The sequence below is a fragment of the Phacochoerus africanus genome, chromosome 4, assembly GCF_016906955.1.
Source record: "Phacochoerus africanus isolate WHEZ1 chromosome 4, ROS_Pafr_v1, whole genome shotgun sequence".
In the NCBI taxonomy this organism is placed as follows: Eukaryota; Metazoa; Chordata; class Mammalia; order Artiodactyla; family Suidae; genus Phacochoerus; species Phacochoerus africanus.
Genome location: NC_062547.1, coordinates 7,574,997 through 7,589,904, shown reverse-complemented (window position 1 = coordinate 7,589,904; position 14,908 = coordinate 7,574,997). Strand labels below are relative to the sequence as shown.

The 14,908-nt window shown below is 58.8% G+C and overlaps 1 protein-coding gene across 1 annotated transcript; it reads left to right on the top strand.

Annotated features, from left to right (window-relative positions):
- The first annotated feature begins 751 nt into the window (after positions 1 to 751).
- On the top strand, positions 752 to 13,564 carry LOC125124104 (solute carrier family 22 member 11-like). Its single transcript, XM_047774268.1, is given in 13 exon segments — positions 752 to 829; positions 831 to 905; positions 907 to 1,146; positions 2,884 to 2,987; positions 5,651 to 5,805; positions 5,908 to 6,039; positions 6,042 to 6,075; positions 7,007 to 7,130; positions 8,725 to 8,864; positions 10,736 to 10,894; positions 11,827 to 11,996; positions 11,999 to 12,029; positions 13,501 to 13,564. Coding segments are annotated over 13 exon segments (1,506 nt in total).
- Positions 13,565 to 14,908: the final 1,344 nt, after the last annotated feature.

The following is a 14,908-nucleotide window of genomic DNA, read 5'->3' as shown; positions in this document are numbered from 1 at the left end:
CCCTCCCCTCCCCGCTTCGCAACTCCCCTCACCCCCAGCCTCCCTGCAGCCTCGGGGCGGTGGAGACCCCCTATCCCATGCTCAGGAGGCCCCTGCCCAATCCTCACTTCTATGCTTTAGCCAAATGGACTGAAATGGTCCAGGAAGGGTCAAAGTTAGGCCCACCGTTTCCTGATTTAAAGGACCGCACGCACGCTGGGGATTCTGAACGTTGAGACCAAAGGATGCCCTCTGCCAGCCCGCGGGGAGCTGGTGAGACCGCTCTTGGTAACGGAGCCTGACGCTCTCCCCCCCCCGCTCCCCGGCCCGGGAGCCCTGACTGGGATTCAGCTTTAACAGAGGCAACGAGGCCACTGCCTGGTTGATATTTCTCCCACGGCCGTAATACAGTAACATCAGCGCGCCAAGCCTGTTTTTTTTGTTTAACCTTCTTGACCTTTCACTTGGTGCCGGAGAACAAGCCTCCCCAGATGCCCCCCTCCCAGCGAGTTTGGTACCCTGAAGTCCCCTCACCAGAGCAGCCGGGCATCCAATGGGCACTCCTGCCAACAGTGGGGAGGCGTTTCTTTGAAGTATCTCAGGCATCTCGGGTCGCAGGGCACCAGCAGCTGGACTGCCGCCCCATCCCTATGAGCTGTGCGCGGAGGCAGGTCCAGCGGGGCTGCGCTGGCTCGTGGTTCCCAGCAGCAGGCTGGACACTCACCAGCCCCCCGACCCCCAGGAGACCCTGCCTGTGCTGGCTGCTCGCTCCATGGCCTTCACCAAGCTCCTGGAGCAGACAGGGGCTGGGGGCCTCTTCCAGGCCCTCCAGGCCCTCACCCTCCTCCTCCTCCTCCATCTGGATGCCCTTCCTAATGCTTGTGGAGAACTCCTCAGCAGCGGTCCCAGGCCACCGCTGCTGGGCCCCCCCTGCTGGACAACGGCTCTGAGGTCCCCGCACACCTCACCCCGGAGGCCCTCCTGGCCGTCTCCATCCCACCCGGCCTCAACCAGGAGCCCCACCCGTGTCTCCGCTTCCGCCAGCCACAGTGGCAGCTCCTGGACCCCAATGCCACGGCCACCAACTGGAGCGAGGCTGCCACGGAGCCGTGTGTGGACGGCTGGGTCTATGACTGCAGCGAATTCACCTCCACTATCGTGACTGAGGTGAGGGCCCCCCTCAACCCCCTCCCCACCCCCACCCCCACCCCACTGCTTCCTTCCTCCCAGGCTCCCCAGGACTGGGGGTTGGATGGCCTCCATCACTGCTGTTAAATGACATTTCTCTCCCCCAATACAAAATTACTGACTACTTAGCATGGCCCAGATCCTGACCTGGGGCCAAGGTTACGGGATAGACAGGGAGACCTCGAGCAGCTCACATTCTGCGGGAGAATTCAGACTCAGCCAATGTTTCCACCGGTGAGAACGGCGGAGCAAACCCTAGCCCTGCGCCCTTTAAGTGACAGCCACCGTTCTGATGCTTGCCCTGCAGTCCCCATCTCAATTCATTCTCACGAGCTCTGTCTTATTATTGAGCCCACTGAACAAGTGCCAGAACAGAAGCACAGAGGAGTTCCCGTCAGGGCGCAGTAGTTAACGAATCCGACTAGGAAGCATGAGGTTGCGGGTTTGATCCCTGGCCTCGCTCAGTGGGTTAAGGATCCGGTGTTGCTGTGAGCTGTGGTGTAGGTGGCAGACATGGCTCGGATCTGGCATGGCTGTGGCTGTGGTGTAGGCTGGCGACTCCAGCTCTGATTAGACCCCTAGCCTGGAAACCTCCAGATGCTGCAGGAAGCGGCCCTAGGAAAGGCAAAGAAAAAAAAAAAGGGATCAGTCACAAGAAGATTGGAGAGAGCCCAGTGGGGATGGTGACCCAAGGGTGAACATGTCCCATGGTGGAGGGAACAGAACCAGGCCCGGTGTGTCCCGGCACAGAGGCTTGGGGGTCAGCCGATGGCTGGGGACAAGGGGAAAGGGCCTGGACCTTCTTCAGGTGCTAAGGAGAGTCATTGGAGGCGTTGGGACAAGGTGTCATGATCTGATTTGCATTTTTAAGAGGTGCCTTTGCAGGGAGTCCCTGTCATGCCTCAGTGATTAATGAATCCAACTAGCATCCATGAGGATGCGGGTTCCATCTCTGGCCTCGCTCAGTGAGTTAAGGATACAGCGTTGCAGTGAGCTGTGGTGTAGGTCGTAGATGTGGCTCAGATCCTGTGTTGCTATGGCTGTGGCTGTGGTGTAGGCTGGCAGCTATAGCTCCAGTTGGACTCCTAGCCTGGGAACCTCCAAATGCCAAGGGTGAGGCTCTAAAAAGACACAAAAAAGAGAGATGACTTTGCAGAGTGGAGACTGCCTGGCGGGGAGGTGGGGGTCCTACTGCAGTAGTTACAAGAGGGAGCGATGGGCAAAGCAGCCAGGGTGAATAGAAGGGCTGACTTGGGGGGTTATGGCTGCCTGGTCCCTGCAGGAGGTAGAAGAAATCACGGTGCCACGTGCCCAGCCCTCTGTGCTCATCTTCAGAGCCTTGTGGCAGAAGCAATTGTAGGGCCCCATTTTTGGAGGAGACAGGCTCAGCCACGGGCCAGAATCTACCCAGGCCCACCCAGGCGGTCAGCAGCAGCCTCAGAATTCCAGCTGTGGTTTAACCACCACCAACCACTACCCAGTGCAAGTGGCCATCATATAGTCATCAGACCCAGAGCCATGTCACACATGTGTCGCGCTGCTGGCCGAGAGTAGGGGGTTGAAGCCTGCTGTCCACACACACCTTCCACCTGGGTGCCTGGCCCTAGGGATCTGGGGACCCCAATGGGGGGGTGGTCAGATGGCTGAGGGTCCTGGCCCTTCCTCTGCCGCCTGCTCTTCCACACCCCCTGAGTCAGGCTGACCCTTCTCTTCCAGTGGGGCCTGGTGTGTGCCCACCAGGGCCTGAAGCCCCTAGGCCAGTCCATCTTCATGGCCGGGACCAAAGCGGGGAGCATTGTCCTGGGCCTCCTCTCCCACCGGTGAGTATCTCCTCCGTCCCTGCTCCTTCCAAACAGAGTGAGCCTCATGGACAATGAAGTCGTATCCCCTAAGAGAGGGCCTCCCCTGGTCTGTAGTCTGAGTCCCAGCTTCCCAGGGGCCCCAGAGGCCAACATCTGAACCTCGATGCCAGGTTGAGCTGAGAATTTTCCCCAAAAGTTCGCTCTGTCCACAATGCTCTCCTCTTCAAACTTTATGGAGCACCTACTGTGTGCCAAATGTTATTGAGCACCTACTGTGTGCCAAGCGCTACACTGCTCCTGCCCTTGGGGAGCTGATGGTCTTCTGGAAAGAGTCAGACACCTCTCTCTTTTAACTCCAATACATGAAGTGCAGTGAACTGGAAATACTCCTCTCCCTCCCACCATCCCCCTCCCCACCCCCCCCCCCCCCCCCCTCACCCCCCCCCCACCCCCGCTCCAGGACCCTGTTCAAGGCTTGGCTTCCTTTCCTAGGTCTGTGCTTCTCTCCCTGCATGAGGCACCGCTGTCCAGTGCTGAAAACGCCCACAGTACACCCTCCCAGCTCCTAAATCTAACTGCAGATTTGGAGTTTCCACTTGGAGGCACCTCCCCTCTACCACGGCCAAGTGCTGTCTCTCCACCCCCAGCCCAGCCCCCTCCCTACCAGAGTCCATCCTGGAAAACCGCCCCCCAGAAGCCAGCCCTCATCCCCGACATTTGGACGGCTCATCCTCCAAAGCACAGCCCCAGCCCAGCGCCCCTGCTTGGTGCCATCCCTGTGCCCAAGCCAACATCCTCGCTGGCCTGGGCTGGTCAGGGCCTCTTCTGGGGTCTCCTGCCTCTACTGGCCTTCACTCTGCTGCGGTGCTCAGAGTGGCCTTGCAGATCAGGTGGCTGCCCAGCCTGGGGTCCCCCGGGTCCCCACCCTGAGGACAGGCCCCGCCCACCCCACCACCCCGGCTCTGCGCGTGGCTTCTCCCCTTTGCCCTGCTGGCCCCTCCTGGAGCACCCCGCTTCCAGCCCACAGAGCCCACCGCAGCCCGTGGCTGAGCCTCGCCTAGAGGTTTCCACCCACGGCTGCTTTGAGCACAAGGCATGGTGGCCTCGGCTCCAGGCCGCTCCTCCAGGAGGCCTTCCCGCTTCAGGTGCAAAGGTCCCAGGGCCCTGCCCGCTCTCCCCATCACAGGTCCTGGCTCTGCCGGTGCCCGCCTCTCATTAGCTCATTCAGCATGTATGTCCCCACGGGCTTCAGGGAGTCAGGGGTCCTGGGTCCCAGCACGCAGCACACAAGCCTAATGTGACGACTGTGCATAAATGGCTCCTGTCTCTCCTGGCGGTGCAGACTCTGAGCCTCAGGCGCTCTGCTTCTTTGAAGATGGGTTTGTTGCTTCTCCGTGCCTCGGCTTCCTCCTATAAGTGGGGACCCTGCCACCTACCCACGGGACTGAGATGACTGAACTAATCACACGCAGAGCCTGGGCGGGGGCTGAGTACGTGGTCACTCTTCGTGGGCCTCATGTAATCCTGAGTGGCGGGGGGGCCCCAGCTGCAGGGCACAATGTGGTCCAGCTTGCACCTTCAGAGGACTGGCTGCCATGTGGTCATTGCTCCCTCCCCAGGGCCCCCCACACCGGGAGCCAAATTGCAGTCAGTCTGCAGGCCACCTGGTGAGCCTGGGGTTGGCATCGGGTGTCAGCCTCCGGACCTCACCCTGAGATTTAGGGTGCGGTCCCCACTCCTAGGCCCTGCTCCAGACCTCACTCTGAGATTTGGGGTGCTGCCCCTGCCCCCAGGCCCTACTCAGGCAGGCAAGGCCAAGGTTCACCCACGTCTCACCAGTCTAAACAGCACATCCTTGAACTCCGTGCAGGCAGTGGTTCGGGCTAAGCTGACCCGGGGGCGGCAGTGGCACAGCAGGCGTGCGGGCTCAGGGCTGAGGGCCCTCCTGTCCCCATGCTCGCCAAGGCCAAGTGCACTCAGCCTCCAGCGACGCTGCCCTCTTATTCAGCATCGTGATTTCACAAGAACTCCATGAAGCAGGTCACTGTGAACACCCGCATTTTACAGAGAAACTGTGGCTCAGAAACATTCAGTCACGTGCCCAAGGTCACCCTGGAAGAACAGAGCTGGGCTCCAACCCAGACACCTGATGCCAAAATCTATTCCTTCCTTTTCTTTGCTTTCTTTCTTTCTTTCTTTTTTTTTTAGGGCCTCACCTGTAGCGTACGGAAGTCCCCAGGCTAGGAGTTGAATCAGAGCTGCAACTGCCAGCCGGCACCACAGCCACAGCAATGCCAGATCCAAGCCTCATCTGTGACCCACACCACAGCTCACAGCAACACCAGATCCTTAACCCTACTGAGCGGGGCCAGGGATCGAACATGCATCCTCGTGGATACTAGTTGGGTTCGTACCACTGAGCCGCAATGGGAACTCCTGCCAAGGTCTATTCGTGACCACGAGGTTACCCTGCCCACTGAGAGCAAGGCCTCTGCCATTTTTACAACAAACGCAAGCTGAACGGGGCCCCCCTGCGATCTGAGAGGGAGGTGCTACCTGCCCTGGGAGGCTCCAGCTGGGGTCCGGGCTTTCGTCAGCCCTCCGATGACAAACACCTGCCTCTCCACCCAAGTCCCCAGAGCCCCTCACCAGGCCCCCACTGTGCTTGTCTCCAAAAACAGGTTAGGGCAGAAACCGATACTGAGCTGGTGCTGCCTGCAGGTGGCCGTGGCCACCGCCAGCACTATCGTCGCCCCCAATTTCCTTGTCTACTGTGGCCTCCGATGTTTGCGCTCTGTGGGATGGTCTGGCCTCCTCCTGACCTCGACAATGCTCAGTGAGTCCCTTGATCGCCCGCCCCGGCCACGGCGGGGTGGGGAGGAGGGGGCCCAAGGCCACGGCACGTGGCCCTCACCCGAGTGCCCACCCCGCCTTGCAGCGGTGGGGTGGACCACGACCCGCATGAGGGCTGTCACCGTGACGATGATGGCCTGTTCCTACGGCGTGGGCCAGATGGCCCTCGGCGCCATGGCCTTCGCCCTGCAGGACTGGCGACCCATCCAGCTGGCTGGATGGTGCCCTTCTTTGTCATCTTCCTGATATCCTGGTCAGTACAGTGGGGGGCATTTTCCCTGGGGGAGAACATCACTGAACGGGAGGGGGACTTGGAAGGGGTTACCCTCACCCCTGCCCCTCTGATTGGCCACGGCTCCTAAGATGCCAAGACCGCGGAAGAGAATGATGCGAGCAGACGGGAGAGAAGTCTCGGGGACTCAGAGCTCTGGGTGGCCACTGCAGTCCAGGGTCCGAGCTTTCCTCCAGCCCACTGACCTCTGGGCCTGAGGGCTCCGTCCTTCCCCCACACCCACCTGCCTCACTCCTTCCTGTCACTCAGCCTGTGGGCGTCCAGGGCAAGCGCCGGATATGGAAAGATATTATCGCTATTACTTGGGATGTTGCAAAGACCCCTGAAATCTGGAAATACCTGCTTGGGAGTTGGGGGGCTAGAGGAAGAGATAGAGGGAAATCAACACCCAGATTCCTGTCCCCGTAAGTTCTCCTGTGCCTGTGGACCAGAGTCGAGCAGAGTTTGTCACCACTGAGCCACAGTGGGAACTCCTGGCTGGGGATGTTTTAAATGAGTGTGTGTGTGTGTGTGTGTGTGTGTGTGTGTGTTTAATTCAGCACGCTGCAAGCTTTCTGTCATAGAGAGGGCCCCAGAATCACCCATGTCCAGGCAGCCTGTGTGCTGGCTGAATGGGAGGCTTGGGCGGGCAGCGGGGGAGCCCGATGGGGTGGCGTAGACTGGGGGCTGGTGAAGAAGGTGGCCAGGTGCTAGGATGCATTTTTATTCTGAGCCCATCGGGGACTTCCCATCCCGGTATTAGCAGTGCAGGGGAGAAGCGGTGGCCTTCTCCCCACTCCTGCTGCAGCCAGAGGGCCTGCTGCCCACCCTCTCCCCTCATGACCCCGGGGGGTGTGGCCAGTCTCGGCCCAAAGGGAACGAAGACACTGCCAAGCACCTGCTTCGTTAACAGGTGGCTGCCAGAATCTGCTCGATGGCTGATTATTATGGGCAAACTGGATCAAGCACTCCGGGAACTCAAAAAAGTGGCTGAGATAAATGGCCACCAGGAAGCCAAAAGGACACTGACCATCGAGGTGAGATGCTGCTGTTTGTGACCCAGAGTGTGGGACGTGACCCAGGAAGGGATGTCCGCCGATGTTGTATCCATACCATCCCCATCGCTACCGTCTCCTCCAGCACCACCTCCATCAAACCAGCCACGCCACCCACACGACGGCATCAGCGTCACCACCGCCATTGTCACCTTCGCCATCTCCATCATCACCGTCACCACACTCACCACCGCCAGTACCACTGTCACCGCCACCGCCATCAACCCCACCATCTCCCTAAGCACCCTCGCCCTGACCACCCTCTACAGCCGTCACCACCACCGCTCCCATCATTTCCGCACAAACACCACTACCGTCATTGGCATCCACAATGATAGTAACAATGCCAGGGAGTTCCCGTCGTGGCGCAGTGGTTAACGAATCCGACTAGGAACCACGAGGTGGCGGGTTCGATCCCTGGCCTTGCTCAGTGGGTTAAGGATCCGGCGTTGCCGTGAGCTGGGGTGTAGGTCGCAGACGCGGCTCGGATCCCACGTTGCGGTGGCTCTGGCACAGGCCGGCAGCTACAGCTCCGATTGGACCCCTAGCCTGGGAACCTCCCTATGCTGCAGGAGCAGCCCAAGAAATGACAAAAAAGACGAAAAAAAAAAAAAAGTAACAATGCCACCAACATCATTCCATCAGCAGCAGCTTTCCAATGTTCCACGAACCTACCGTCACAATCACTTCCACTGCCATCACCTCCACCAGCGGTACCACCACAACCGACCTCATCTTTATTATCACCGGCACCACCAATCCCGTAATTAACAGCAAAGTCTACTGCTCTGCATCATGGACACCGCCCCTCCTCCCATCCCCACCAGCCGCACTGCCGTCTTTGTCACATCCTCACCACCACCCCAGGTCCACCACGGCCACCATCCACACCGCCACTGCCAACAACACAGCCCGTCTCAACAACAGCCGCACCCCCGCCCCACCACCTCCATTCTCCCCCGCCTTAATCCACATGAACGGCATGCTTACCTCAAGGTATCGGGGGAAGCAGAAGGTTACTTGAAGGTTATTTCAGGGAAGTAGGTCTGGGAGGATGTGCGGACAGAGACTAGAGGACACAGGGCTCCCTGGGGGCAGAAGGATCCGGGAAGGCTTCCAGGAGGAGGTGAGCTCGTGCTGACCAGGACTGAGCAAAACACAGGGCAGGCAGCACCTGGGGTGCAGATAGAGACTGAGAGGCACTTGGGGTACAGGGACGAGCCATGTGCCTGGAGCAGGTGTGCCCCAGTGCCAGCCAGGAGGAAGGAAGAGGGAGGTAGGGCTTTGTGGGGTGGCTGCCAAGATCTTCCTGCAGCCCTCCCCTCAGAGACTAGAGCTGGGACACAAGAGCCACGCCTTGGCTCCGAGAAGGGGCCAGGTCTGCTGATGAACTCTCAGCCCGGGGCTCGAGAAAACCCTTTCTGCCCTCAGCCCCATCTCCACTCCCAGGGCTCTCCAGTCTCTAGAGGCCAAGGCCAGGCTCTCCCCATCACTCTGCTCATCTGGACGCCATTCCTGGCATGGGGGTGGGGCAGGGCCATGGCCCCAACATTCACAGCCCCCCTTGTCCCTGGAGGTACTGACGTCCAACATGGAGGAGGAGGTGGCCGCTGCCAAGTCCCGCCATTCAGTGCTGGACCCATTCCGCGAGCCCACGCTGCGCTGGAGAATCTGCAGGTTGCTGGTGGTGAGGTACGCCACCCTCCCATCCCCCCAGTGACCGGGCGAAGGAGGGAGGGGGTGTCCAGGGGAAAGAGCCCCTGCAGGCCTCGCGGGGTACATTTCTGGCCAGGACAGGTGGCTCCCCCAGGGGGCAGGAGCCTGGCAGGTGGAGGAGATGGAGCATGTACAGGTGTGGTCCAGAGGCCGGCTTGTATAAGAAGCCAGCTAGAAGGCAGGGCTGGGATGCGGTCCTGGCAGGGTGCCAGGGTCAAGCTGGAGCCCAGGGCAGAGGCAGAGCTGTGTCCTCAGAGCCAAAGGACCAGCGATAGCTGGAAAGGACCACTGCTGGTCCGCCCCGGACTCACTTGGCAGCTGGACTCCTCCAGTGCGAAAGGACCACAGGCCGGCCACACACACACACACACACACACACACACACACACACACACACGCACGCACCTCCCCATGAGATAAGTTCATTGACAGATGGGGAAAGAGTGGCCGGGAGAGACAAGAAACCTGCTCAGGATGACGGAGCAGGCATTTGGATCCAGGTTGTGCTGCCTCCTCGACCTGCCCCGTGACCCCACTCCCGCCAGCCCCGCACTGAGCGTGGACTCCCCAACCCGTCCCAGGAGGCTCCACCTTGGGACCCAAGGGTGCCAAGACCAGGAAAAGGTCCTTCAAACAAATACAGCTTAAGTGACTTTCAGAAGAGCAGATTGAGGCGTGAGGCTCAGGTTTGAGGGTGATTTATCTTGAAACAAAACTCAGGATGAAGAAAATGTTTATCTTATGCTATATTTAAACACATATGGGTTATAATGGCAAATACATGCTGCATTTTAGAACAAAGAATGCATCAAATGCTTCTCTCTCTCTCTCTTTTTTTGCTTAAATTTTTTTCTGATAAATTAGAAGGTTCTCGGTGCTACTGAAAGTCCAGGGCTGTTCTTTCAAAAACCATCAAGGCTTCCTCGATTTTCCCAGGGGCCACCCCACATCCTTTATTATTTAAATCGCAGGCTGTGAGGCGGCATCCTCCTGGGTTTCCTTGTCTTTGGCTGTTAACCCAGTTGTTTCCCCGCTAAGGCTCGAGCTGCCCACATGTCAGCAGCTTTCAGACCCAGCCAGGCCCTTCTCCCAGGCCCTGTCACCAACTGCAGGAAACACTGCGTTCCTGCAGGCATTGCAGCCTTTTCTCTGTGGTCATTGGCCCAGGGGGGTGCCAGATGTCTCAGATGAGGCCAAGTGTGTGTGATGTTTCCTCTTGTCACAGAGGAGAGCACTGGGGAGGCCGATGTGGTGGCCGTGGGGAGGGGGGGATGCGGCTTCCCCACTGAGGCTGTGATGCCCAGAAACCCTCTCCACATCTCACTTTATTGCGCCAGGTGGGTGACGTGGTGGGAGCAGGCAGGGACAGGTGTCCTGCGGTGGCAGGAAAGCCAGGAGGGAGGTGAAGGCCTGAGTGAGAATGGAGGGCAGGTCCTGAGCCCAAACTCTGAGCAAGATGCAGCGCTGAGCACGTGTGAGCTCATGAGACTCTTTCTGAGGACATAGGGGAAGGGGGAGCGGAGGCCCAGGCTGACCGCTGGGGTGTGGCATTGACCTGGGCCCCCCAGGCCAGGGGCCCCACAGGCAGGCTGAGGGGCAGTGGGCAGGCTTCCAGTAGCTTGGCAGTCCAGGGCCTGGGAACCCAGGCACTGCCACCCCTGGAGCGCCATCCACAGCCGCCCCTTGATGCGCTCCCACCGCAGACCTGGCTGGGTCTGGCCTGCACCCCACCCACAGCCCATCGACCTTGATGCCTTCTTGAGCTGCATCCCTACCCAGGGCCCAGGCAGCTCGGCATCTGCTCAGCACTGCCTGGCACCCGCTCTCAGCCCAAGGCAGCCTTATGGGAGGAGCCAGCCACTCTGCTCCAGGCCCCCAGGGAGCCTCCGGGGCAGACCCGCCACCGTGACCCCTCACCCAGATTTGCAGGCCCTGCGCATGGCCCTTGCTGTGCTGGGAAAGGCGTGTTTCGCCGTCAGCCTAACCTGCCTCATGGTCTACAAGCCAGAACGCTTGCTGACTGTGCTGCGGTAGGCGGGGCTGCAGGCTGTGCCCAGGACGGGCCCCCACCCCTGGGGGTGGGCAAGAAAGCAACACCCTGGGAGGGGCCCATGGGAGGGGCTGGGCACCCAGGGACACACAGCAGGGGGCGCGGGGAACCCAGTGCGACGTGAAGCTGAGCAGATGTCTCTCCTGGAGTCTTGCCCCCAAAGGCACGTGTTCAGCCAGTGCCTCCCCAGAAGCCCCTCCCTGGGCATCCAGGCGCCTCTGGGCTGGAAACCGCTTTGATCCACAGAGCGCTGGGTTCAGGCGAAATTTCCTAAGAGTCCTGGTAAGGAGACCAAGAGCTGCCAGGAGAGCCCCAGATCACCTCCCTGGAACCCAAGGGCCCCATGGGACATGGTGGGGAAAGCAGTGGTCTAGAGTTAAGCCAGCCCCCCATCCCTGCACTGAACAGTTGGGTAGACTGAGGCTGGCCAAGGACCTGCTCAGAAGACGGGTCGGGCTGGCCCCAGTCCCCAGAGGCCTGGCCCAGCCTCCCTCAAGATGCTCCCTCACTCACTCCCATGTCCCTTCTTTGATTTCTTTTTTGACACATCTTGATTGATTTTGTTGATACTACATAGAAAGCCTGAACTGGGAGCTCAGGGGCCCAGCAGAAGCCCTGAGATGAGCCTCCGAAAGACCTGAGACCATGGAGAATAGGGTGGGCCCTAGAGAGTCCCCATGAAGGACTCTGGATATTTCCAGGAAACAGAGGCCACCTCTGGATGGAAAAATCTAGGTGGGCTCCATGGAGGAGGTGGTGTCAGAAGAAACCTTGAGGAGGGCAACTCCTCCAGTCCAGGTTTACCTCTCCTCGCATCCCCTGTCCCAGCCAAGCAGCACCTTCTCTGGCACAGACCCCCCTCCTCAAAGTGGCAGCTGTGACGAGGGTCCAGGCCCTCCTCTCTACCCATAGGATGACGGCAGATGGCTTCCTGCATTCGGCGAGTCGGCTGGGGTCTGTGATGAGCCCCCTGATCAGGATGACACACCAGGTCCTGCCCCTGCTGCCCTTCCTTGCCTATGGCATCCTCCCCACCGTCGCCAGCCTCATTGTCCTCTTCCTCCCGGAGACCCAGGGACTTCCACTCCCGACACCATCCAGGACCTGGAGAACCAGTGAGTGACCCACAGCCACGCTGGGCGTGATGCAGCTGGGCGGGGTCGCACCTGTCACTGCAGGTCCACCCACAGCCCAAGGTCAAGGAGACATCTTGGGCAGGGAGGGCGGGAACAGGGCCCGGCTGGTCATCGTGATGCTTGCAGCTCAAGTTCATTCAGTGTTTATGGCTTTCCTGTTGCCACACTCAGGGCAGCATGTTTCCGAATCTGTTGGATCTTTTTTTTTTTTTTTTTAGTCTTTTTAGAGCCGCACCCACGGCACATGGAGGTTCCCAGGCTAAGGGTCAATCAGAGCTGTAGCTGCCGGCCTACACCATAGCCACAGCAACGCAGGATCCAAGCCGCCTCTGCGACCTACACCACAGCTCACGGCAACTGTGGATCCTTAATCCACTGAGCAAGGCCAAGGATTGAAACTGCATCCTCCTGGATGCTAGTCAGACTCATTTCTGCTGAGCCATGATGGGAACTCCCATTGAATCTTTATGACAATGCTGCCTGGAGGAGGCCATTACAATCCCTGCTTACAAGAGGCTCAGAGAGTTGAAGTGATTTCGAGGCCTCACAGGGAGCAGGTGATTGTACCTTAGGCAGGAAAACATCCTGGTCAAGATCCTGGCTCTGCAGCCGGACGGCCCTGAGCCTGAATCCCTGCCTATGTGGGCCATTCCTTTCCACTCTTACCAAACTGACACAAGAAGAGAAAGAGAGCCTCAACCGTCCTCCCGGGACCTTCCTGCAAAGAAGCCCAGGCCCAGCCCTCTGGTCAGGGCCTTCCCTCTTAGGCCCTCTGGGGATGGACCATGCTAGTTTCACCTGCGTTTTTTGAGAGAATAGGAACAAAGGAAGGTTTTGTAACTTTCTTTAAAGCCGGAATCACTTTTTCCACTTCCTCATTGATAAAATGGCTGTTGGGAACACACACACACACACACACACACACACACACACAAGTCTAGCTCAGACCTGTTTTCAGGTTTCAGTGAATAACCGTATGAAAATACCGAGGACAGCGCCTGGCCCACAGCGCATGCTCCGTACACACAGCCAGCTGCTGTGTCTTGGGCGACGGGCTTCATGGGTGGCCCTCCCACTGAACAGCAGCCAAGCTCACAATAATAGTGACAAGAACAGTGGGTGCTTAGGGAGCCCTATTGTTTCCATGCAGCATCTGTTTTGATCCACGCCACAACCCCATGTGGTTCTGTCCAATTTCACCATCAAGGAAATGGAGACACAGAGACGTTGTGTGACTCACCTAAGGATGCCCAGCCAAGAGGCAGGAAAGCTGGGACTTAATCCGCAATTTTACTTCATTTGTTTTTGCTGTGTACCTACTATGTTCCAGGCACTGCCTATGCTTTGGGTAGAGCTTACACGCCTATAGGACTTACCCCTCACCCCTTACCCCAAGATCTGGACGTGTAGCCATCTCACCACCCACTGCTCTCTCTTTTGATGACTCCAGGAGGTCAGCAGCAGCCAGGGGTGGCCGGCGAGAGGTGATCATTACAGAAAGCACCCGGTTCTAGAAAATTCTGCCTGCAGGAGCTCCTTTGGCCAAAGACCCCTGCGGAGGGAATTGCCTCTTCCACGCTCAGAGGGTGGAAGCCATCTGGGCGGCCTGGAGGGTGTGGCAGCAAGGCCATCTGCTGAGGCTGAAGGCTGCTTCACCACTCACTGCTGCTCTCCCTGCCCCGCCGGCCCCTCCACCAACTCAGCCCTGCAGGAGCCCCTGGCAGAAGCACACACTCAGCCGGGCTGCCCTTGCAGCCTCTTGGTTAACACGATGGGTCCTCCCCCTTCCCTGCCAGGCTCCCATCTTCACACCCTCACTCAGCCACCCCCCACTCAGAACCTGGCGCTCTAGGTGTCTCACCTCCCAGCTTCTGAAGTGGCTCATGGGACAGAGAGGGCAGCGTCCAGACAGACCTGGGTTCCAGCCTCTTCCCTGCCACTCAGAGCCCAGTAAAAGGAGACTCGTGGAATCAAGCTCCTGGTATGGGCGACAGGGTTAGCAGATCTTGGACCAGATCAGAACCCAACAAATAGGACCTCCTGCTGGATTTGCCAGCTACAGGCATCCAGGTATGCTCTGCCCCCGAGTACCAGCAGGGGAGGGACATGAGCCTGAAACCCAGCCCAGGCTGCACCAGCCCAGGCACTTAGCCTAACCAGGGGCTGTGTTCCCTCCAAGCAAGAGGCTGTTTTAATCGCCTCCTGCTTACACCGTCAGTGAAGGAGGCATCCCGCCCTGTATTACGAAGGCTTAAGATGGGATGGACCAGGGTTTCTTAACCGCATATACCCACAGTCTGGGCAGGTCAACAGGTCACGTGGTGCTGCCCCCAGGAACAGAGAGAACCAGCAAAGGCTGCAGGAGGCGGGCTTTTTAGTATTGAGGATGGTGGGGGGGGATCCCTGGTTCCACAGGAGTCTGTGTGAAACAGGCTTGTTTGAATAACTCCGCAGGTTGGCAGGGAATGGACCCCATGGCTGAGGGATGACAGGAACTGGTCCTGGCCCCTTGTGAGACGTGTTGTTGGCTGGGGGACCTTCCTCGCAGGAGCAGAGTGGGGAAGGACACCAGCAGTTAAGCCATCAGTTTCACCACATGCCAAGGCAGCGCAGAATACTGGGCCTTAATTATAGGCCTTACATGGCAGGGGCACCTATTTGTGTCTGTCTGTCTCAAGAGGTCATCCTTTCCTAATTCACGCAGACCCTCCCGATATGAGCAGCAGCCCAGGCAGTTAAAACGATGGGATCCTCAAGGCTGATCATTTATTTTGGAGGTGAGGAAACGAAAGCCCAGAGAGGTGGCGTGACGTGCTCAGAGTCACACAGCTGAAGCCTGGCCTGACTCTTTCCAGAAC